Source organism: Lagenorhynchus albirostris, chromosome 14 (genome assembly GCF_949774975.1).
Source record: "Lagenorhynchus albirostris chromosome 14, mLagAlb1.1, whole genome shotgun sequence".
NCBI lineage: Eukaryota > Metazoa > Chordata > Mammalia > Artiodactyla > Delphinidae > Lagenorhynchus > Lagenorhynchus albirostris.
In genome coordinates, this window is record NC_083108.1 from 26,455,812 (window position 1) to 26,481,942 (window position 26,131).

At 35.1% G+C, this 26,131-nt stretch overlaps 1 protein-coding gene across 15 annotated transcripts in view; it reads left to right on the forward strand.

Moving 5' to 3' along the window:
• PIAS2 (protein inhibitor of activated STAT 2) overlaps positions 1 to 26,131 on the forward strand; it is a 95,699-nt gene that overhangs the window by 11,853 nt on the left and 57,715 nt on the right. For 7 of the 15 annotated variants that reach the window (XM_060121851.1, XM_060121852.1, XM_060121862.1 and 4 more), the window contains exons 2-3: positions 12,306 to 12,780; positions 19,206 to 19,290. In XM_060121851.1, coding sequence (XP_059977834.1) covers positions 12,306 to 12,780; positions 19,206 to 19,290 — 560 coding nt within the window. Of the gene's footprint in view, positions 1 to 335; positions 425 to 2,622; positions 2,732 to 11,814; positions 11,864 to 12,305; positions 12,781 to 19,205; positions 19,291 to 26,131 lie in introns of all 15 variants that reach the window. The other 8 variants (XM_060121855.1, XM_060121853.1, XM_060121858.1 and 5 more) reach the window with 8 other exon arrangements.

A 26,131-nucleotide genomic window follows, 5' to 3' on the forward strand; every position in this document is an offset into this window, starting at 1 on the left:
TCTTTTACAGTCTCTTTCAATAAAGTTTTATAATTTTCTTCAGATAAACTTTTGCAAGTATTTTGTTAGATTTATTTCTAGGTACCTTATTTTTGTATCAAATCATTAATGGTATCTTTTAAAATTATATTTTCTACCTTGCTGGTGTATAGAAGTACAATTTGACTTCGTGTAACAACCTTGCTATCCTTCTAATTGTGATAAATTGTGTATAGAATTCTTTAGGATTTTCTGTGTGGACAGATCTATCTGTGAATAATGACCTCTTTGTTTCCTCCTTTCCAATTCTTATGCTTTTTTTTTCTTTCTTTTTCTTGTCTTAATGTGCTGGCTAGGATCTCCAGTACAATGTTGAATAGAAGCGGTGATGGGGGCATCCTGATCTTGTTCCTGATTTTAAAGGGAATGCTATCAGAGTTTCACAGTTAAGTATGCTGCTTGCTGTAGGTTTATTGTAGATAATCTTTTCAGGTTAAGGGTGTTCCTTTCTATTATTAGCTTTTTAATTAAAAAGAAAAAGAATGGATGTTGAAGTTTATCAAAAGCTTTTTCTGCATCTTTTGAAAGGATCATATGTTTTTCTTCTGTAACCTGTTAACATGATGAAATACATTGATTGATTTTCTAATATTTAAACCAACCTTGTGTTCGAAGTATAAAGTCAGCCTTGGTTTGTCCCTTTTTTCCATTATTGGACTCAGTTTGAATATAGTTAATGTAGGATTTTTGTTTCTAATAATGAGTAATATTGACCTATAATTTAAAAGATATATATACTTTTCCTCTTTCTTCTGGAAGAGTTTATGTAAGATTAGAATAATTTGTTTCTTGAGTGTTTGGTAGAACTCACTTGTAGAATTGTTACTGTTTTCTTTGTGGGACACATCTTAATCACTGATTCAATTGCTTTGGTTATATGATTGCTCATATTTTCAATTTTCAAACTGGTTTTGGTAGGTTATACTTTTATAGAAAGTTGTCCATTTCATTCACGTTCTTGAATTTATGGCATTAAATTGTTAGTCTCTTATTTTGTAGTTACTGTCCTTATCTTTTTTTTTAAATGCTCCCCTTTTCTTGATGAGTTTTAAAAGCTAAAAGTGCCAATTTTAAAAAGATTTTCAAAGAATCAAATTTTTTTCCTTTTTATGCTCTTTAATGTATCCTCCCCCTACTTAATGTCTGCTTTCTTTCTTTCTTTTATACTTACTTTGGGTTTATTTCTATTCCTTTTTTAATTTCTTAAGTTGGACACCTTGCTTATTAACTTTTAACACTTTGACAGGCTTAAATGATCATGAATTTCTATGTATTTGCTTTCCCTGCATCACACAAGGGATGAATTCTTTAATTTATGAGTTACTTAAAAGTTTTGTTTCCAAACATATGGGTGATCCTTTAGTTAATTTGGTTATTGATTTGTAATTGTGTTGTGGTTAGGCAGCATGATCTGTATGATACAGTCCTTTGAAATCTGTTGTGACTGTGGTCAGTTTTTGTATTTGAAGAGAATGTGTATTTTCTATTTGTTGGTGCAAAGTTTTATATATGTCCAGTAGTTAGGCTTGTTAATTCTGTTGTTCAAATCTTATATCTTTGTTTTTTTAGAGAGCAGGTGTATGTTAGTCTTTTACTAGAATTATTTTTTCAGTTTCCTTGTAGTTTCTTTCAATTTTTAAAATACATTTTAAAATTATTATTAGTACATGAAAATTTATCATATATTGCTGTTGAATTGAAACTTTTACTCTGTGTAGTGACTTCTTATGTCTAGTAATGCTTTTTGTATTACATATTACTGTTTGATATTAACATACCTATTATTATTATTATTATTTTTGGTCAGCTAGTTTTGCCTGATTTTTAAAATTCCCCCTTCCCGTACATTTTTGTGTTCTTTTATTTTAATCTCTTGTGAATGTCATGCTATTGAATTAAAAAATTAATCTGCTGTAATAGTGTTGGTCTTTGTAATTTTAAATTAAACTTTTTATTAAAATAATTGTCAATTCACTGACAGTTTTAAGAAGTAATACAGAGACATCTGTGTACTCTTTACGCAGTTTCCCCCATTGGTGATGTCTTGCAAAACTGTAGTACAATATCACAACCAGGGTATTGATACTGACACAATATACAGACCATTTCCATCACCACAAGGACCCCTCATATTATTTTTATAGCCACACCCATTTCCTTTCCATCCCCTTAATCTCTGGGACCCACTCATTTGTTCTTCATTTCTATGATTTTGTCATTTTAAGAATGTTATATAAATGGGCTCATACAGTTTGTCACCTTTTGGGTTCAGTTTTTTTCACTCAGCATAATTCTCTAGAAATTCATCCATGTTGTTAAATGTATTGGTAGGTCATCCTTTTTTACTGTGAGTAGTAGTCCATGGTATGGATTTGTTTAACCATATACCTGTTGAAAGACATCTGAGTTGTTTACAGTTTTTGGCTATTATGAATAAAAGTGCTATGAAGATTTGTGCATAGGGTTTTTTTTTTTTTTGACATAAGTTTTTATTTCTCTGGGATAAATGCCAGGAGTGCAGTTGCTGGGTTGTATGATTATTGTGCATATAGTTTTTTAAGAACTTGCCAAACTGTTTTCCAGAGTGGCTGTACCATTTTACATCCCTACCAGCAATGTATGGAGTGATCCAGTTTTTCTGCATCCTTGCCAGCATTTGGTGTTACCACTGTTTTTGATTTTAGCCATTCTGGTATGTACCTAGTGATAACTTAGTAAGGTTTTAATTTGCACTCCCCTAATGGCTAATGATACTGAACATATTTTCCTTTGCTTATTTTTCATCTGTGTATCCCCATTGATGAAATGTCGCTTCATGTCTTTTGTCCTTTTTTCTAATTGGATTGTTTTTTTCCTGTTGAGTTTTGAGAGTTCTAAATATATTCTAGATACTAGTCCTTTGTTGGATTGTCTTTTCATCCTTTTAGCAAGGTCTTGCAAGGGCACAAGTTTTTAATTTTGGTGAAGTTCAGTATATTATTATTATGCCTTTTGTGAATCTTGCTCTGAGTGTCAAGTATACAAACTCTATGCTTAGCCCTAGATCTTGAATATTTTCTTCTGTGTTTTTTCCCCTAAGCTTTACAGCTTTATTCTAACATTTAAGCGTGTGATCCATTTGGAGTTATTTTTTATATAAAATGTGAGACTTAGGTGGAAATTCGTTTTTTGGTCTATGGATGCGCAGTTGCTCCAGCACCATTTGTTGAAAGGCTGTCTTTCCTTAAGTTACTTTTGCACCTTCACCAGAAACTATTTGGGTGTATTTGTGTAGGTCTATTTCTGGGTTCTCTGTTGTGTTCCACTGACCTTTATGTCTGTCCCTCTACTAATACTACATACAGTCTTAATTACTGAGCTAAGTTGTGAAATAGGATAGACAGATTCCTCTCTCTCTATGCTTTTTCAAAATTGTTTTAACTCTTCTAGTTCCTTTACCTTTCCATGTAAATTTTAGAATAATCTCATCTATATCCATAAAAAGTCTTGGTGAGATTTGGGTAGGAATTGTGTTAAATCTGTATCAATGTAGGGAAAACTGATATTGTTACTTTGAGTCTTCCAATCCACAAAGAATCCATTTATTTAGATCTTTTTAGGCTGCTTTCGTGTTTGTAGTTTTCAGCAAACAAGTCCTGTATATGTTTTGTTATATTTTTAAACATATGTATTTTCATTTTCCTAGGAGTGATTATAAATAGTATTGTGTTTTTAACTTGTTTTCACATGTTCTTTTTAGTATATAGAGATGTGATTGGTACTTGTGTGTTGGTTTTGTATCCTGCCACCTTGCTGAACTCAGTTATTCCTTCTGGTAGTTGTTTTGCAGATTCCTTGGGATCTGCAAATACAGGCGGTTTTATTTTTTTCTTTTCAACCCCTATGTCTTTTCTTTTTGTTGTCTTCTTCCACTAGCTAGAACTTCCAGCACATCCTTGCCTCATTCCCAATCTTAGGGGGAAGTATTCATTCTTTCACCATTAAGTATGTTAACTCTAGATTTTTTTGTAGGTGCTTTCTGTCAAGTTCAGGAGGTTCTCCTCTATTCCTATTTTTCTGAGAATTTTTATCATGAGTGGGCATTGAATTTGTCAAATGCTTTTTTCTTCATTGCTGTATATATAAAAGATTATGTATATATAATCATGTGATTTTCTTTTTTAGTTGTTAATATAGTGTACTTCATTGATTTCAAACATTGACCCAACCTTGTATCCCTGGAATAGACGCTTCGTTTGGTCTTGGTGTTAATTCTTTTTATATATTGCTGAATTCTATTTGCTAATACTTTAAATATTTTAGCATCTGTATTCGTGAAGGATGTTGGTTTGTAGTTTTATTTTTTGAACTGTCTTTGTTTGGTTTTGGTATCAGGATAATACTAGCGTCATAAAATGAATTTGGAAGTCTTCTCTCATATTCTATTTTCCAGAAGAAATTATTTAGAATTGGTGTTAATTCTTATTTAAATGTTGGGTAGAATTCTCCAACAAAATGATCTGGGTGTGTGGTAATTTCTTTTTGTTTGGAGTTTTAAGATTAAGAATTAAATTTCCTGAATAGCTAGAGATGGGTATTCAAATTATCAGTTTCATATTGAGTAAGTTTTGGTGGTTTGTGTTTTTCAAGGAATCGATCCATTTCAACCAAGTTGCCAAATTCATGTGTGGAGAGTTGTTCTTAGTATTCCCATATTATCTTTTTGATGCTGTGGTTTCTGTAATGATATCCCCTAATCTTGCTATTTTAATTGGGAAGTTTATTTCATTTTTTTGGTTGGAATTATTGACATATTTGCATTTATTTCTACCCCTTCATTTTGAGCATCTTGCTTTTGCTGGGTTTTGTCTCCCTATCTGTTTTCTTGCTGTCTTTTGGGTTGTTCATTTTCCTTCCCTCTTTTTCATGTTTTCCCCATTTTACTAGTTGTGAAATTAGTACTTTTTTTTTGCCTTCTCACAGACTCTTGAAGTTTTCTTGAATTTTCTCTTGAAACTTTAATATATGTATGTATATCTAAAATTACTTTCTTTTCCTTCCTTGCCCGTAGAACACTTTAAACTGCTTACCACTCTTCATGCATGCCGTTCTATCTTTTCTTAGCCTCACAATTTTGATATTATAATTTTATCCAGTTAATTATCTCCCTCCCCAGGTTTGTCATTTTCTTTGCTCATCATTCTGCTATCTGAATACTCATTCCTTTAGATTACTCTGGTTCAACAGTGATGGGCTTTTACTTTCCCTTCAATGTGTTAGGTGTGCTTTCCTCTTCAGGATTTTTGCACCTGCTGTGTCCTGTGCCTTGGAATGCTTTTTCTCTGATATCCATTTGGATGCTTTATAACTTTTTCAGTTACTTACTCAGTTACCTTCTCAGGGAGCTCTACTTTCTTTAAAATTGCAAATCCTCTACGTCTTCACTTCATTTCTTTTTCCATCTTTATTTTTGTCCATTGTGTTCATCACCACATGTCATATTATGTATTTTATTTAATTCTTTGTTGTAAGTTTGATCTGTCAAAATTCACTGGAATTTTATTATATTTATAACTTAAGTTGGGGAGAATTGACATCTTTTCAGCATTTACTACTTTTGCCTAGTAACATAATATATTCCTTAATTTATTCAAGGTTTTTTAAAAAATGTACTATCAGTTTTTTTTAATGTAGGTCTTGAAAAATTTTTAAATTTATACCTTTGCATTTCATATCCTTATGTTACCTAGATTCATTTTAAAAAATACTGTTTTCCCTGATAAGTCATTTGAAAACATATTTGATGTACAGAAAATTCAAAAAGTTTTGTTGACTGATTATTATTGGGTCTGATTTTTCAGTGGATTTTCTTTTATTTCCAATATAAAAAGTTGTATCATTTGTAAATTGTTAATGTTACTTTTAAGATTTTTACTGTCTAGGTTCTTTGGAATTCTTTTAAATGACACAATATAATGTGTATTTCATAGGTCTTTATGATCCAGTGTTTCATCTTTAAGTATATTTGTTATTGATTTCTGATAGGTATCCTTTATCATATTAAGAGTTTCTTTCTGTTCCTGTTCATTGAGAGGCTTTGTCAGGAATGGATATTATCAAATGCTTTTCTAGCATCTATCCACATAATCATATGGCTTTTTTGTGAACCAGTAAATCTTTTTGTATTGTTTTCATTCTTTATCAATTTTCAGAATACTAATGAGTTGGTTTCCCAATATTTTCTAAAGGAGATCAGTGAGTTGTTTTTTTAAGTATCATGTGCAAATGATATTTAATATATTTGATGTGTTTGACTCTGATGCAGTTATTAGTCTTTTTGCTGCTCACATTGGCTTGTCTTGGGCTACTGGGTTGTTTTCTGTGTCCTTCTGACAAGATTCCAGTAGTTTTTGATAATTTCTTTGCTTTCTGGATAGGATGTTGTAGGCTTATCTTGTGCCTTTTCTACCCCAGACTTGCCAGTTTCTCAAGGAACCTGGGTTCTTTTTGTGGGAAATGGTATTTAGACCACAATCTTTTTATCCTAGCTTTAAACAAACTGACAAATTTTGTTTAATTAAATCTAAAATACTTTCAGATTAATAGTAAAGTTGGGAAGATAGTACAGTGCCATATACCCCACAACCAGTTTCCCATTCAAGCAAACTTTTTACTGTGGAAGCATTCTAACTTACAAAGGTAGAGAATTCCCCGTGTACCCAATACCCAGCAGTTATCACCTCTGGTCTTTTTTCATGTATGTCCTCACTCCCCACAAATGATTTTAGAGGAAATTCCATATATTTTATATAAGTTTTATTCATAAGTATTTCAGTATGTGAATATAAGGACCGAAATCATCTTAACCAAGTAATTTACTAAATTTATGTTAAACCATTTTTATTTTCGTAGATTAAACTTTATTTGGGTACTTTGAGAGCTTTTGTGTCTGTACTCATAGGAAGCATTGATGTGTTACAAAAAGACTCATTATCATCTATCTTGGGAAATGAGAAAGAATAGGTGGTATACTAGGTGTTTTGTCAGGCTTTTGCCTAAACTTATGGTTGGATGAGTGGATTCTCCTGCTGAAGTTTGAAAAAACAATAATTTGCATATTTTAAAAACTTGTGTTTTGTGTTCAACCATTTTTTCCATGTTTGTCTTCTATCTTGTATTTGATTTTCTGACTCTTATGCTTTTGAACAGTTTAAGGAACAGAATTCCATCTTTTCCTTGAAGAGTTAGTAGAATTTATTTACTAAGCTATCTTGTCTGGACAGATACTTTTGGAAGTGGAGGGGGACAAAGATAATATACTTCTTCTTGAATCAGATTGAGTAATTTATATTTTTCTAGGAAATAACTTACGTCTATATCTTTAAGTTATTAGAATATAACAGCATGTGCTGTTCTCTTTGTTCAAAGAAATTTGCTTAGTATTTGTGGTCTTTATGTTTCTTTTCTCATTCTCAGGACCATATTCATTTTCTTTCCCTTTTTTGGCCTGACTTTACAGGCTTCTTGCATTTTGCTTTCTAAGTCATGTTTTCTTGCTTTTATCCTTTAATTCTTCACTCTTTTTGAGGGTGTGTGTTTGTTGTTACTTTTTTCATAGGCAGTTTTTTTTGTTTTGTTTTGTTTCGCGATATGTGGGCCTCTCACTGTTGTGGCCTGTCCCGTTGCGGACCACAGGCTCCGGACGCGTAGGCTCAGCGGCCATGGCTCACGGGCCCAACCGCTCCGCGGCATGTGGGATCCTCCCGGAACGGGGCACGAACCCGTGTGCCCTGCATCGGCAGGCGGACTCTCAACCACTGCGCCACCAGGGAAGCCCTGTTGTTACTTTTTTGCTTCTCGAATTGACTACTCAATTTATTTTAAATCTTGTATAAAATGGAAGCATTTAGGGAGATGGTCTCCCAAGCTTTGGCTAATTTTATAGGTTTTTAAAATGTGTCTTTTTTATTGTTTCTTTTAATAGATGATTTCCAGTTTTGATTTTTTTTAGCTGAGTTGTTATTTTTATCAGTGCGTTGTGAGGAAGAGATCCACATCAAGTATCTCAAGTAAAAAGGGATTTAATTATAGGGACTACATGATTTCACAGGAGTACAGAGCCAGGAACTGGGGCCTCCTGTGACTTCTGGAATTGCAGTATCTTTCTAACTGGCCACATAGTTTTTCTTATGGCATCAGCTCAAACATGCCTTTGATGTATTGATTATGTACCTGATTTTTTTTTAATCCATTCTTATTTATAAGTGAAGGTGTAGATTGTTTTAATATTATAGTTGGGATGGGCGATATTAATAATGTGATTTGTCAGTTTCCGTCAGCTCCTCTCCCTTCCCCATATTATACATCATAGCAGATGGAGGATTTACAAAGCTGTATTGTTCTTTACCATGACTTTTTTTTTGATAGATCTTTATTGGAGTATAATTGCTTCACAGTATAAATACTGTGTTACTTTCTGTTGTACACCAAAGTGAATCAGCCACATGCATACATATGTCTCCATATCCCCTCCCTCTTGAGCCTCCCTCCCACCCTCCCTATCCCACCCCTCTAGGTTATCACAAAGCATCAAGCTGATCTCCCTGTGCTATGCTGCTGCTTCCCACTAGCTAATTACTTTGCATTCAGTAGTGTATATATGTCGATGCTACTCTCACTTCGCCCCAGCTTCCCCCTCCCACCCTGTGTCTTCAAGTCCATTCTCTGTCTACATCTTTCTTCCTGCCCTGCAACTAGGTTCATCAGTACCTTTTTCTTTTTAAGATTCCATATATATGCATTAGCTGACCCACTAGAGCGTCCCCAAATTCTGTGCTATTTTTGACAATTTTATAGCACCTTCAAGTGGCCTTCACTCCTATATGTAATGTTTCAGTTATATAAAGTCCCAGCTTTAAAATTTTTTAATAATTTTGTGTTACTTAAATTTGACAAAGAAAAAGATTGATTTAAATTTCTAGTCTTAATTTATTTAGCTTTTCTTTAGAAATCAGATTGCTTATGTATCTTTTTAAAAATCAGTTATGCCAACATAGTTCTCTGTAGTTCTTGAATTTCCTTAAAGTTAGTCAGCAAACATTTATTGAGAAATTTCTCTGTATAGAGCACATAGCAATTGTAACTGAAGTATTAGAGGGCAGACTTTGGGAGGCAGTAGGATGAACTGGTAAAATCCACTTGAAAAAAATTAGACTAGAAATATAGACATCAGAGATTGGTGGAAAGTAACAGTTGAAATCCATTCTTGGTAGTATTCATAGCAGGCTCACCTCAGCTGGTGGCTGCTGAAATTGGTTGAAGACAGAGTTAAAAAAAAAAAGGCATCACTTTAAGAAGTGGGATCCAGCAAAGTTTGCCGAGAAAAACATATTCATAGAATTTGATTTAGTAATCTCCTTAGAGAATATCTTAGTAGTGAATGCTAAATAAAGGAGAGGTTTTTTGTTGTTGTTGTTTTAAAATAGAAATGGATGACCAGAAAGATAATGTGACTTGGCCAAAGTCCTAAGTCTTGATGCCAGGACTTGACCTTCAACTAGTGATTGCTGGTGTGAAGCTTTCCACAGGGTACCATTGACTCTCAACACCATCATCTTTGAGCAAGTGCCTGGCAATACTTTATTTTGGCAACATTTTGCAGTGCAAAGACTGTCCTGTCTCCTGTTGTTTCCTTTGCCCTTCCCTAAACTGGGGGATTTCTGTTTGCTTCAGAATGCTGTGATTCTGCATTCATAGTTGGAAGCCTTTCTCTTTCTTCCTTTTCATTTGTATGTTTACAATAGCTATTAGACCAATTACTTCAGCATTCTTTGCCAAATAAAGTTACCATTGGAAATAAGTATTATGCGACCTCCCAGAAATTCCTTTTTGAGAGTCAAGCTTTAGGGTGCCTTGTACTCTATTTTGTCATTTCTGTAAAACAAGTTTCCTTAAAGTGAAGAATACCTGAAAATAAGTACAAGGAGAGAAGCAGTGTATTCTGAGTTAGTTTGATTTCTTTAGAAAGAATCACAGATAGCGTGATTGTCACTAGCGTTGTTAGCGTTCTCCATGATTTAATGTTATTTATGTTACCGTAATATAAGCAGATTTCAATTGAAGTATTTTTTTAGGATTGAGGACTTTGGGAAAGATGCATTGCATTTCTTGCTTGGGAGGAAACTTCCAAAAGCTATCGTAGTCCTTATTATGCATGAAACCTTGACTGTTACTGGTGTGCCATGAGATAGGCCAAAATTTTTCTTGTTTTCCATCTTTGTTGTTCATAGCATAAGGGGTAAGATAAATAAAGTCTTCCTTTTACACATGGGGGAAATGACGCGAGTTCAAGTATAACGATCATGGTATTTGTGATATATGTTGCTATTAGAGTATGATTTAGAGCCGTACTGTCCAGCGTGGTAGCTACTAGCCACATGTGGCTCCCTAAGCACTTGAACTGGTGTTAGTCCGAATTGAGATGTGCTCCAAGTGTGAAATACACACTGGATATTGAAGACCTAGTATGAAAAAGATCTCATTGACACTTAAAAAATGACTTTTTTTTTTTTTTTTTTGCGATACGCGGGCCTCTCACTGCTGTGGCCTCTCCCGTTGCGGAGCACAGGCTCTGGACGCGCAGGCTCAACGGCCATGGCTCACGGGCCTAGCCGCTCCACGGCAGGTGGGATCCTCCCGACCGGGGCACGAACCTGTGTCCCCTGCATCGGCAGGCGGGTTCTCGACCACTGCGCCACCAAGGGAAGCCCAAAAAATGACTATTTTTAAACCACAAAAACTGTTTTCATCTTGAAATAATACTTTTTGATGTATTGGGTTAAATAAAGCATATTATCAAAATTAATTTAAAATTTATTTTAATGTGGCTACTAGAAAATTTAGAATTATATATGTGGTTCCTATTTCTATTGGACAGCACTGATCAAGAGTATAAAATGGTTGCTAGGATTACAACTTAGTATTCTCTGACTTGTACAATATGAAATTTGGAGACAGTATATGAAGTAGAATTATGATACAGCATGTACATGCAGATTACTTTGATATATTTAAATTTGTTTGCATTTTGGAAAACTATCAAGTATTGCCAACAATTAAAACCAGAGTTATAGCAGTTGTTCCTGGGCTGTCAATGAGACTTAAAAGTGCAGAACGGAGGAATTATGAATCACTGCCAACTGTAGGTGTGGTCACTGCATACTCACCAGGTTGAGAAGGAATCCCAGGCAGCTGTAGAGTGTGCAGCACTGAGGAGGAGGGCTGGGGAAAGTTTCCTTAAGGTTGGTTTCTGAAAGGGCTTTTGCTCAGCTCCAGGTCTTACTCCTCTTTCTGGCCAGATGGTGCATGTGTGGTACAGATAAATCTGACCCAAGTGTGGTTTACCTCTGAGTTCAGAATTGGCTGAAAATGACTTAAGTAGGTGGGTTTATGAGGCAGTAAGTGCTTAGAATTTACTAGGTTTTGTTGAATTAAATAGATGGTTCCTGTGAAACAGGAACTACTTATAATCTTCATTTTACACCCAAGAACAAGTTGGTAGAGTGGCAAGGAGGGTATCTTGCCTTTTAAGATTTATGACCACTCATATCCTTACTCTTCAAAGCTATTTTTCACATTGGATACTTAGCTGAGAACTTCAATCATTTTAGAAGTTTGACTGCTAAATAAGATGTATGTGGTTTTTAGCTTTAATATTTAAAAATATTATTTTCTTATGTTGTGTGTTCCTTAATATTTGAGCTGGGGTGAAAAAATTCATTGGATTTTGTATTACAGTTCTGTCTTGATTTTGTAGATTTCTTGCTTAACCTCAGAAGTGTTACAGGTACGTTGTTGCAGAAACCTAAATTTTTTTGGTTAATTGGTGATAATACTGTAACAGACATTACATTGTGTATTGGTAGGGCTTAGTTTTGAAGAGGAACATTTTCATTGGTTTAGATTTCATAGTGATAAAGCAAATATGGGTTTACACTTGGGCATAATCAGGTAATGAAGTGGTTAGCAGAAACCAATAGACCATAGATTACCAAAATTGAGTACAACAAAGCATAATTAACACTATAACTTGACTGTAATTGGTGGGGGAGGGGTGGTGGCTATAGAAACAATAACAATTCTAAGTGATATGTGAAAATGCTGGTTACTAGCACATGCCAGTTGATAGAATGCTAGAAAAATCAGATTTTACAGTAGATTTTAGATAGGATTTTTATATGCTTGAGGCTGACTATTGGCTTATATCCCTTTTTTTTCTTTCCTTTTAGAATATGGTTTCTAGTTTTAGGGTTTCTGAACTACAAGTGTTACTAGGCTTTGCCGGAAGGAATAAAAGTGGACGCAAGCATGACCTCCTGATGAGGGCGTTGCATTTATTGAAGAGCGGCTGCAGCCCTGCGGTTCAGATTAAAATCCGAGAATTGTATAGACGCCGATATCCACGGACTCTTGAAGGCCTTTCTGATTTATCCACAATCAAATCATCGGTTTTCAGTTTGGATGGTAGCTCCTCACCTGTAGAACCTGACTTGGCTGTGGCTGGAATCCACTCGTTGCCTTCCACTTCAGTTACACCTCACTCGCCGTCCTCTCCTGTTGGTTCTGTGCTGCTTCAAGATACTAAACCCACGTTTGAGATGCAGCAGCCATCTCCCCCAATCCCTCCTGTTCATCCTGATGTGCAGTTAAAAAACTTACCCTTTTATGATGTCCTTGATGTTCTCATCAAGCCCACGAGTTTAGGTAAGTGTTAGAGAAATCTGTTTCTTCTGGACAAGAGAGTAAGTAAAGCCAGAGGCCTTCAACTGTTAATTAATGATTGGCTGTTAGTATTATAAAAGTGAGGCATTAAAATACCAAATGTTTAAATGTACAAATAAAAAGAAATATTGGCAACCATGACAGAAATCTAATATAAAACTCTTCATTCGTCAAACTTTCTTCTTATAGCTTAGAACTCAAATTGCTTCTGTGTGTATATGAAAAGACACAAATCTTATTTATTGCTGTGGTTCCACCTTTTGATGCTTTTACAAAGAGACTTAGTTTCTGTTTAACATAGCTTTTTAAACTGTTTTCCTAAGGAATAAATCTTTTATACTTAATTTTTTCCTAACATGGCAGAGTTTGACACACGTTTTTTAGCTTTTTGTTTAATAACCGTGACTGCTTAGAAAATGTAGCAAATTTTATATTATTAAACGTTGATACACGTGACTTTAACAAATTTATACCTAGGTTTATGACTTCTGTGCTGTAATGGCATATTTTCTTACTGGCTAATGAAATTATTTACAGAGGTATTTGAATTTATTGATAAAATAAATTGTTTGGGAAATTAGCATTTCATAGTTAGTCCGGGAGGTAATTTTCCTTTCCATCCTAGGAAGAACGCTTTTTGTCTCAAGTCATTTGAAAACTCTCTTAAATATATCAATGTGCTTTTTTAGTTTTGTATAGGACTATACTTGTACATCTTGGTTGAACTAGAAGGAAATTTTGAGGGGCAGGGCTGGTTAATGGGGTCAGTATGGCCTGATGGTGGCAGGCCAAGGTGGCTGTGCTTTTCCCAGGCCCTTTCTCCTTGCTTTGTAATGCATTTTATTCCTTCATTACATTCATTCTGAAATAAGGATTCTGTGTTTGTTCGCATTTGTGCAAAGTCCTTTGAGTAGAATTATTGCATCAAAGAGTAAGGACTCTTGATAACATATCACTAAATTAGCTTCCAGAATAGCTGTGCCAATTTAAATTCCACGAAGTGCGAGAATGTCTCTCGTTGCACTTTTTACTTCCTGCCTTTATTGATCTTTGCAATTTCGGTAGATGGAAACTTGTATCTTGTTTAGATTTTTCATTTTTAAAATTAATAGCAGGAACAAACATTTAAAATGTTTATTACCCAGCTGTGTTTCTTTTATGATTTTACTTTCATTTTTAACTTCTTTTTTAACCAGGTTCATTTATCTGCTTAAAGTGTTCCCATAATTTATTTTTTTGTTCCTCCTTTTTTCATGGTTTTTGGTTCATACCAATGTACATACAGTGTCATGGCTCATTCACATGTTTCTTAGGAGTTATTGCAAATTTATTTCTTCGTGTTTAGAGAAAGAGTCAGACGAGTAATGTGCTTAGGTGACCCTACCTCATGGAACTCCTCAGGAATATGGCTAAGGCAGGACTGAGCATAAGAGGCCATGTGGGGTTCTGGTTACAGGGGAAGGTGTTTCAGAACCGGATCGAATGCCTGGAAGGAAGATGACTGGAGATGGAGAGAAGATGCAGCAGCATGTCTTCTCTGCTCCTAGTGTCAGCGGTGTGCCAAGCAGCGAGCTCTTAAGAGGCTTTGTGCCTTGCTTTCCATACTTTCCTTTGTTCAGAAACAGAAATAGGAATTTTCTTACTTTTCTGTATTCTTCATAGAGTTTCTCTTTCATTAACCTCAATTAAAGGAAGGTAATAGGCTTTTTATAAATTTACTAAAATAAAATTTTTGTATCTCATGTGGCTTAGATAAAATAACGCCAGAGGCATTTTTGTTGAAGAGTGGGTAAGAAGAAAACCTGCCTTTTGCTCACAGCTTACGTTAGAATGTAAGAAATCCATAAAACCTCAGAGCTTATAAAATAACTTTTTGCTCCTGAGCTAAAAAATTGTTGACTCATGTATTTTTCAGGAGTTCTGCCTATCATTGCTTTTATAAACTTTATAAACAGATTTTGTTTATAACATGGCTTAAACATTTCCTTATCCTGCCTTCCCCAAAAAGAAAAAAAAAAGAATTTTCTTAATGTATATAGTCTTATTATTTCAGATTGATAAAACAGTGATCTAAAAAAGGCTGTTTTAGACTTTGAAGTAGAAAGTTAAAAAATCGGCGTAATACCATATAGTCTGCCAAATAAAAGTGGAAAAATTTAATCATTTCCAGTAACAACCTTCATATGAAAATATTTAGTGTCATGATGTCTAAAGCAATGCAGTGACATTTAGAAATTGCCTTAAGTTTTAATGATTTGGTTATATAATGTTGAAAATACTTGTAAAAATTAAAATTTGGGGTAAATCCATTTATCTGGAACACTGTTATGGAGAAACCTATTTACATTTGGGAACTGAGAATTAAATTAGCCTCAGGAATTGAAAGAGAGAACAAATCCGTATTTCAAAGCACATATTCTTTACATCCGTGGGCCAGTCAGTGTATTCTCGATTTAATATGTAGTTGATTAGATGATTTCTAAGCCATCAACATACTGTTGAGCAGGAATTAATTAACAACATGGGAAAGATTGAAAGAGCCCTGGTAGAAAAAAAAACAAACAAAAAGTCAAAAAATGTTGTTCCAAAACCTCTTGGGAATATTGAAACCAATAGTCCTTTAGTATTGAGGGAATCGCTGTTACAGCAAGATGCATGTATTGATGCCAAATAAAACCCCCAAACAACCACGAGGAGTATATTCTATTTAAGAAGATACATTATTACATAGTTTTGCAGTTTGGCTTTATTAAAATTGTTTAAATAAAATTATTTTAGCATTTAAAATGACAATCTGTGGCATCTAGAAAGCATGAGTGTACACAGTAATACTAAGTGAGGTTCTCTATAGCTGAGGTTTTACTGTAACAGATGCATAATCCCCTAATCTGAAAACAGGCTAACAAAATCTCTCTTCTCTTCCCTTAAATAGCTATTCTAATTTGCTCTCACAGGCAGTATTTTTGTCTTTTTTTTCAATTTTCTGTTTTCTTTCTTCTCTTCTTTTTTTAAGATAATTTCTTGTGGTGATGAAATCCTTTCTCTTTAAAAAGTTTGTCTGTATTCAGTCTGTACAAAAGAATACATAAAAAACATTGTTATAAAGAATATCCATGAATGAACACCTGTGAAACCACTGCACAGTTTTTAAGAAAGGAACATTGCCAGTATCTTTGAAGCCATTTCCTTGCCTTTTCCTTTTTGAGTTAAATCACTATTCTGGATTTTGTGTTTCTCTCTTTTGCTTGTTTTACCATATGTGTATAAAAAAATGTAATGTTTAATTGGATTGCTTTTGAAATTTATATGATGGTATACTGTGTATATGTTCTTCTGTGACTAGCTCTTTTTGTTCACTCTGTTTACAAACATCTACATGTCGATATGTCTAGCTGTTTGGTATTTTGTGAAATACCTTCAAAGTATTATGAGTCTTTGATTCCTTAAAATTTCTTCATTTGCTTTTCAGATTACAAAAGTAATTTATGCTAGTAATTGAAAATTCAAACATGGAAGTATAACAAAAAGGGAAAGTCCCTCATAACCTCATTTATTACTCAGCTTGAGTCGTATCAATAATTAACTGTTTCTCTGCGTATTATGTCATCTTTTTTCTCTTCCCCTTCATTAAACAAGGCTCTTCTAACCACAGAACCACTGTGCCACTTTTCTGGTGGAGGTAGTAGGCATTATTCTACTTGTACCACTGTGAAAAGTGCCCTCTGGAGTTCTGCGCCTTGACAATCTTTCTTAACTGTATTTCTTAGAAATATATTGTACATCTGTAGATTATAGTAGGTCTGTTATCTTGTAGATGTACCATAACTGAACCAGTATTCTGTTGATGTACATTTTCAGTTGTTTTCAGTTTTTATTATTTATTCAGAAGTATTTTAGTGTATAACATATCTTGGGCACTATTCTTGCAGTCTTAGAAACTTTGCTGCTGTGAGCATTTTTGCATATGTGTTTCTGAATACTTGCGTTGCATATTCATGAAATGTAAATGCCTAGATATGACTATTTTGGGTCAAGGAGTATGATTATTTAATATTTTGATATTCAACTTTTGTAGAGAAATTTGGTTGCTTCAGAAGCATCATAGCAATTTATACTCCCAATAATGTATGAATGTATTATTTTCCCTACACCTCATCAGCATTGTGTTGTTGGTCTTTTCATCTTTGTAATCTGATAGGTGACAAATTAATGAGCGTCAGCATCTTTTCTTATTCTTAAATTTCTGAATATTAGGAAATACTCATTAAGCCTCTGGGTGTAGTTAAACAGGTTTAAAGTGATATGCACATTAATGTAAAGCCATTAAATCACTTCACAATCTCACTTCTAAAGAATTTGGATAAATTCATTTCTGTTAACTCAGTTAACAAGTATATAATGAGGATTTAATTTGGATATGGTCATGTAGCCTAATTGTGGAGAAGTCAGAAGTATGGAGTGGGCTTTAGGAATTTTGCTGTTTAGTTGGAGAGAGAATATTAACATGAGAGAAAAGTAGCAAGCAGTTATATGCTTGTATGACGAAGCCCTATAACTTGTGAACCTAAAGCTCAAATATTGTATTGGCCTAATGAAAGAAGAAGTTAATCAAGACTTTTTGGAGTAGGAGGGACACTTGAGGGAGCTTTGAAGGATGAATGTGCCTGCTTTGAATTGATGGAGTGTGTCGGAGAGTGGGCATCAGGAAAGGTGAGAACTGTGAGTAGTCACAGTTTCTACAGGAGTAGAAATAAAAATGACACAGTTGTGAGACCTGACAGTGAATAGAGCAGGACTTGGGGAGACACTGGAAATGTAGATTTGTTAAGAAAGAGTTGAGGCCATTGTTATGGAGGTTCTCATAGATAAAGGAGTTTAGACATGGTTCATTCACAGATAAGTTCTGCTTAGCATTTTTCAGCAGAGGAATGGTGATGAAAAAGTGGTGCTGAGGATTACCAGCTCTGCACTTGTGTTCTCATGAGGGACTGGCAGAGAGGCAGGGTTGCTCCTTCATTTGTACAAAGTAGTAATAGGTTTTGAGTAGGATGGTGGTAGTGAAAATAGGGGGCAGCCAATAAGAAAATTAAAAAACAAAACAAAACAGGACTTAGTGACTAACTGGATATAGGGGATGAAGACGGAGAACTGAGATAAAGGAAATGAATGATTTCTGTGATTGAACAATTGGTAACAATTCTCCTTTTTTCATAATTCTGAATTAAAGCCACTGTTTTACAAGAAGAGTGAAACCTCAGTACTCTGCCTTCCCCAAATGATCTTTGCAGCTGTTGTATAGGGAGAAAAGTATTTTAGTATTAAACATCACTGATGATTATTAATACAGTGATTGTTTCTGTATAGATAAAATTCTTCCAGGTGATTCAAGTTTTCTATATTCTGTTTAAATCTCATAAAATTAGAAAAATTTTGCTGTGTAGATGCATATTCAGTCAGGTGTTCATTGAAAGCATTCATTGTTTTAATGAGTACTAGAACATCATTGAATCTGTTAAAATTCTTTGAGAAGAAAATACACTTCAGTTTTTAATAATACACTTCTGAAGGATGACTTCATTAGATAATCTTTGTAAACTAGCTAATCATCTGTATGCCGATAATTATTTTGTGTCTTAATAAGTCTCCCAACCTAGAAGTTTTAAAATTTAATCTTATATGAATGCTCTGTGTAATTGAATATAAAGTATTGAAAATAAAACACAAGAACAAAAGAAACAAACAAGAACAAAAGAGACCTGAATCTTGGATAGAATTCTCCTGGGGGGTGTTTTTGACTTCCTCAGACTTTTCATTAGATGATACCGTAGTCAAGGATGAAATATAATTTTGAAGGTTGTGTTTTTTATATTTTTATATATATATGTATATATGTATATATATATACATATATATATGTGTGTGTGTGTGTATATATATATATATATATTTTTTTTTTTTGCGGTACGCGGGCCTCTCACTGTTGTGGCCTCTCCCATTGCGGAGCGCAGGCTCCGGACGCGCAGGCTCAGCGGCCACGGCTCACGGGCCTAGCCGCTCTGCGGCATGTGGGATCTTCCCGGACTGGGGCACGAACCCCTGTCCCCTGCATCGCAGGCAGACTCTCAACCACTGCGCCACCAGGGAAGCCCGAAGGTTGTGTTATATTTTGATTAAAATTAGTATGTTAGAATAAAGAATGACAAATGTTTAACATTGAACCTGCTTTAGAGTGACTTTACTTTCATGAGTCCAAGATGAATGTAGCTTAGTACTTTATATTGGTGTATTTTAACCATAAAAGTTTCAGAATTCGGCAGACTCTTTATCAGAAGTGCCTGGTTATTGCAGGTTCATCTGTTATTGGATTTGTTATTGGAATATTATCTTTCTTTTTTTTTCTTCCCCAGTTCAAAGCAGTATTCAACGGTTTCAAGAGAAGTTTTTTATTTTTGCTCTGACACCTCAACAAGTTAGAGAGATATGCATATCCAGGTAAGAGGAGTTTGGAATATATTCTCCAGGATGTTGGTGTATTAGTCTGCTAGGCCTGCCATAACAGAGTACCACAGACTGGGTGGTTTAAACAACAGAAATTTGTCTTCTCACATTTCAGGAGGCTTGAAGTCCAAGACTAAGGTGTTGACAGATTTGGTTTCTTCTGAGCCCTCCCTCCTTGGCTTGCAGATGGCTGCCTTCTTGCTGTGTGTACTCACATGGCCTTTCCTCTGTGTGCCTGTGTATTCCTGGTGTCTCTTCTTCTTCTTATAAGGACACCAGTCCTAGTGGATTAAGGCCCCACCCTTATGACCTCATTCAATCTTAATGACCTCTTTAAAGTCCCCAACTCCACAGACAGTCACACTGGGGGTTAGGGCTTCAGCATATGAATTTTGGGGGAACACAGTTCAGTCCATAACAGTTGGGCCATTTCTCCTTAAGTAAGCATAGTATATTTTGACTAAGGTTAGCCAAATATTTAATAAATACTCTGTTAGAAAAAAATTTTAACTTTTGAATAAAACCCCTTTGAATTACTTTTGGCAGTAACTTTTTTTTAATGAAACTTTTATTCTAAATATAGCAACATAAAGAATTTGTGGTAACAGAACAAAGATAGAGTGACCATAAACTTCATCATCCAAACATAGGCATTTTTAGAGTGAAAATGGATATTATTAATAATTTTTTCTGGGATAAGAACATAAACTGGGACCATTCTGAGCTATATGCTCACCTAGACCAAAAAATTAGCAGAAATATGAAAACAATTATGAAAAATACTCTTAGCTTTTCCATTTCAAAAAATAGGGTAAACTTAAACACATTTATAAAGAGCAAATGAACTAAGAGATAGGAGGAAAGAAAAGGAAATCTGTAGTATATACTTTCCCAGTTAAAAATATAGTCATCCTTGGTGTTAATAATATATTATTTATAAGACTTTAGAAAAATTTAGCATAAGAAAACTGAGACTCCCGGAGGTCACATGATTTTCTGGGATTGTAGAGTTAAAAGTTGGAACAAAGAGTTGAGCAAATTAGAGGTTTTTTGCATCCTTTCAGCTCTTCATTAGAACACTCACCTTCTCTGAGATGTTAATAGGAGTTTTTAAAAAGTAAAGATTCAGCAGTTAAGTTTTGGAAATTCTGTATTCAACGTAGGTACATAAGTTTTTAAAGCCAGACTTTTCAGTCTTTAATATGTTAATGTGTATTGTCAATCTCCCAGGGTGGTGGATCCAAATTTATGGGCCTCTCTCTCTTTTAAACATCCTGATATCTTGAAGATGCACTGTTGTTATGTGGAAGAGTATGGGACACACACAGCTTTAGATTCTTTCGTTAATCACATCACTGCTCTCAACAAAGTCTCAGAATGATTTTATAACTTGACCTGGTAAAATTTGAGCTCCCAAAAAGTAGTGCTTAGATAGTCTGACTCTCCCACAAAAGGGAAAAAGACAAAGTGTTGAAAAATAAGATTAAAAGAAAAAAAAAGAGACAGTACTAAGGATTAGTCCGAAAGACCCAATATCCAAATAATAGAGGTTTTAGGAAAAGTAGAGAAAATTTAGAGGAGGAAATTATCAAAGAAGTAAAATGAATGTAGCTTGATGGAGTTCATGTCCACCAGGGGCAAGACATTGCAGGCAGTTTTTATAAATTGGAAGTACTTTCAATCTTGGGGATAGTAATAAACCAACTAAAAAATTAATAGGATAAATGAAAAATTATATTTTATATCCAAGCCATATCATTATTATTAAGTTTTGTTTGTTATTCATTGATGATTCCTTGCTTGAGAACATTTACTAAGTGTTTATTAGGTACAAAACACTGTATTGTATAACATGCCTCTTTTCTACAAGTTGCTTGCAGTCTCGTCTCGCTAGTGAACTAGCTCATATACCTAAAATGATTGTTGGCATTGCAAGAGCCAGCATGAAAAGAGCCAATTCAGTAATGACAAATAAGAGCTGATTTATAGGAGAAGATTACTATTAACGTTGGTGGTCTGGGAAAGCTTCTTTAGGGTGTTGGGTGGGCCTTTGAAGGAAGGAGATTATTTACTCAGCATGGAATTGTGAATAATATGTACCTTTTGCCTTAAAAAGGTGTGTGTGTGTAATTTGCTTAAGTGCATAAAATATGTCTGGACAAATATGATAAGCTGCCTCTGGAGGAGGGAATCAGGTGGCCGGGGTCGGAATTGGGGGAGTCTCTTCACTTTATATCCTTTTTTATATCTTTTTGAAGTTTGAACTATGTGAATGTATTAACTAGTCAAAAAAAATGAATGACTAAAATTTAAATAATTATTTTCAATTAAAAATTTTAATCATGTTCTGCAGATGGATGGTGGTGATGGTATAATGTGAATGTACTTAAAGCCATAGAACTATACACTTTAAGATGGTTAACATGATAAATTTTATCTTATGAATATTTAACCACAATAAAAATTTAAAAAAAATTAACCATAAAAGTAAGGCTATTTGTGATCCTACCAGCAAAGAAGACAAAACACACATACACATGTGCATGCAAACTCCAACCTTTTCAGAGTTGGGTAATCAAATAGTAAAAAATCTCCTTCCTAAGAAGCAGAAGTAACAGTTTGGTACCCATTACCTAGGTTTAATAATTATCAACATTTTGGAATCTGTATGTGACCACTCCTCAACTTTTTTCCTGAAATATTTTAAAGGAAATTGCAGACATCGTGTAGTCTCACCCAGAAATACCTCAAGATACATCTCTAATTTTTAATGTAATCACACTAAAAAATTAATAATTCTTTAATATAAAAGTGTCTACCCTATATTGAAATTTTCTCAGTTGTTCTTCAGTATTCAGACATGTATTATTTTGACTTTTATGTCTCCCAAGATTAAAAAAAAACTTTTTACTTTGAAGTAATCTTAGGTTTATAGAAAAGATGTGAAAGTAGTAGATAATACTCTTCAGCCAGTTCCTTTAATATTACCATGTTGCATAATTATAAGTGCAGTTATCAAAACCAAGAAATTAACCATGGTGTAATACTATTAACTAAACTACAGTCTTTATTCAGGTTTCATCAGTTTTTGTGTTTTGTTTTGTGGTACGCGGGCCTCTCACTGTTGTGGCCTCTCCCGTCGCGGAGCACAGGCTCCAGACGCGCAGGCTCAGTGGCCATGGCTCACGGGCCCAGCCGCTCTGCGGCATGTGGGATCTTCCCGGACCGGGGCACGAACCCATGTGCCTTGCATCGGCAGGCGGACTCTCAACCACTGCGCCACCAGGGAAGCCCTCATCAGTTTTTCTGCTAATTAATTTCTGTTCCTGGATCCAATCCAAGATCCCAAATCACATTTAATAGTTGTGTCATTAGTCTCTTTCAGTCTGTGATGGTTTCTTAGTGTTTTCTTCTCTTTCTTAACTTTCGATATTTTTGTGGAATACTGATCAGGTATTTTGTAGAACGTTCCTCAGTTTGGGTTTGTCTGATGTTTTGTCATGATTAGATTGAGATTATGCATTTTTAGCAAGAGTACCTCAAGTTATATGCCCTTCTCAGTGTATCATAACAGTGCTCCATAATATTGATACATCTTATATTTGGTGATGTTAATTTTGATCACTTGGGTAAGGTACTGTTCACCAGACTTCTGCACTGTAAAGTTGCTGTTCTTTTCCTTTGTTATTAATAAATATCTTGGGGGAGATATTTTGAGACTAGGCACATATTCTGTTTATCTTCAAATTTTTCCCACCAATTTAGCATTCACTCATGGATATTGCCTTCAGTACTTACTTCATCATAAACACTCTTGTGTTCCAATGATGTGATTTTTCTGTTGTTATTATTCTTTTCCACATTGGAGTTATTCTTTTGTAAGGAAGGGCTGTCCCTTGCCCCACATTTATTTATTCAGTTACTTGCTTGTATCTGTGTGGGCCCTGGAGTACTCTGGGTTATAATCCGGTGCTATATAATTCATATTGTTGCTCAAACTGTTCTACCTTTGGCTATTGGCCATTCTTTCAGGTTGGCTCCTATGCCCTTTTGATATGTCTCCACGCATTTCTGAGGACTACTTTACTGCTCCAGGCTCATCTTTTATTTTCTCTGCCCCAGTTCTGGAAAGATAACCTCTCCAAGGAGCTCTGGTTCCGCTCTTACAGTACTTCCTACCACTTTCTTTGGAAAAAAGTGGTTCATTTGACTCTGTTAGCATATTACACATTCTGGATTTGGATAATTGTGCACCTTGTGGTATCATTTGACTTCTATCCCTATGGTTCTCAAATTTTGCTGCATATTAGAATCAACTGGGGAGCCTTTAAGACTCCAAATACCCAGATTTCATTCATACCAATTAAATTAGAATCTCTGAGGGTGGAACCCAAACAGTAGTAGTTTTTAAAGCTCCCCAGGTGTTTCCAGTGTGCAAATTTGAGAACTGTGCATCCAGCTCCTCCCCTTTGCCTGTAATAGTGATAAGGTCTAAACCAGAGGCGTGAATACATTCAGGTTTGGGTTTTTTTTTTTTTTCTATTACATCTTATAACGATTGAATAGTGAGTTCAGCTCTGTTCTTGGCTATAGCACCACTCCTTCCATTGGGTACCATTGCCTCTGTAATCATGCTCTCTCAGTTTCTTACACTGACATCTCTTGCATGTTCATGAAATCAGCGTGTGATTCTCTTCTCACTGCTCTGTGATAGTATCCGTGGATGTGCTTTTTTTTTTTTTTAATTAACTGGCTTCAAAGAGATTTTTGCTTAGTATATATTTCAGTTTATTGCCTATTTCATTAATGGCATGGGATCTGCCTGGACAGGCCTCTTTGTATTATCCCATACTTCATCTACCACATCCCCTCAGTTTGCTACACTCTGTTGATCCTTCTTTTATGTCTCTTTCAAGATTTAAAACTTGAATTAACTCTACCTTTGAGGGAGTTAGCATGGTCTTTAGAGTAGTATCAATTGGAATGTGAATTCTGGCTCAATCATTTAAGTCTGTCTGCCCCTAGGTAAGTTCCTAAAGCCTATTGAATCTTATTTACCCAGTGTGTAAAATTGGAAAAATAATCACCACCTCACTCAATGGTTGGGGGTTGAATGCCATTTACTGGCTCTACCTCTGCTTATACTGGTGAGTAGCATCACCATCTATCCAGTTGCACCATTCCGAAACCTGGGTACCATCCTAGGTCCCCTTATCCAACCTGTATCTAGTCAGTCACTGAGTCCTATCAGTTATTATCCCTAAATATCATTCAGTGATATTTATGTTTAAATAACTTTCAAGCCCTCATCTTTTGCCTATACAATTGTAATGACCTCCTAACTCTCCCAGCTGACCAAGTGATCTTTCTAAAGCCCATTCAGTTTTTTCTTTCTTGTGCTTAAAAACCTTATGAAGTCCATACTCCATTGCTTGACAATTCTCTTCAACATCCTACTCTACTCATCTTCTTTTTTTAAAATTTAATTTTTTAAATTGAAGTAGAGTTGATTTACAGTATTGCATCAGTTTCAGGGGGAGGTGCAGCTAAGTTATTCAGATATATATGTATCTTTTTTTTTTTTTTGCGGTACGCGGGCCTCTCACTGTTGTGGCCTCTCCCTTTGCGGAGCACAGGCTCCGGACGCACAGGCTCAGCGGCCATGGCTCACGGGCCCAGCCGCTCCGCGGCACATGGGATCTTCCCAGACCGGGCACGAACCCGTGTCCCCTGCATCGGCAGACGGACTCTCAACCACTGCGCCACAAGGGAAGCCCTATATGTATCTTTTATAGATTCTTTTCCATTATAGGTTGTTACAAGATATTGAATATAGTTCCATGTGCTGTACTGTAAATCCTTATTATCTATTTTATATATATGGTAGTATCTTTTAATCCCATACTCTTAATTTATCCCTACCCCTAGCCCTCTTTCCCTTTTGAAAACCGTAAGTCTGTTTTCTGTGTCTGTGAGTTTGTTTTCTGTTTTGTAAATAAGTTCATTTGTGTTATTTTTTTTAGATTCCACATATAAGTGGTATATAATATTTGTCTTTCTCTGTCTGACTTACTTCACTTAGTATGATAATCTCTTGGTCCACCCATGTTGCTAAAAATGACAATATTTTATTCTTTTTATGGCTGAGTAATACTCCATTGTGTTTGTGTGTGTGTGTGTCTGTGTGTATCTGTATCTTCTTTATCCATTCATCTGTTGATGGACACTTAGGTTGCTTCCATGTCTTGACTATTGTAGTGCTGCTGTGAACGTTGGGGTGCATGTATCTTTTTGAATTAAGAGTGTTTGTCTCCTGGATATATGCCTGGGAGTGGGATTGCTGGATCATATGGTAACTAGTTTTTAAGGGAACCTCCACACTGTACTCCATAGTGGCTGCACCAATTTGCATTCCCACCAACAGTGTAGCAGAGTTCCTTTTCCTCCACGCCTTCTCCAGCATTTATTTGTAGACTTTTTGATGATAGCCCTTCTAACTCATGTGAGGTGATACCTCATTGTAGTTTTGACTTACATTTCTCTGATGATTAACAATGTTGTTGGCCATCTGCATTTCCTTTTTGGAAAAATGTCTGTTCGGTTCTGTTCATTTTTTAATCGGGTTTTTTTTGATGTTGAGTTGTATGAGCTGTTTATAAATGTTGGATATTGATTCCTTATCAGTCATATCTGCAAATATTTTCTGCCATTCCGTACATTGTCTTTTTGTTTTGTGGATGGTTTACTTTGCTTTGTAAAAGCTTTTATATTTGATTAGGTCCCATTTGTTTATTTTTCCTTCCTTTTCCACCTTAAGGAAGTTTTCAGCTGTTAT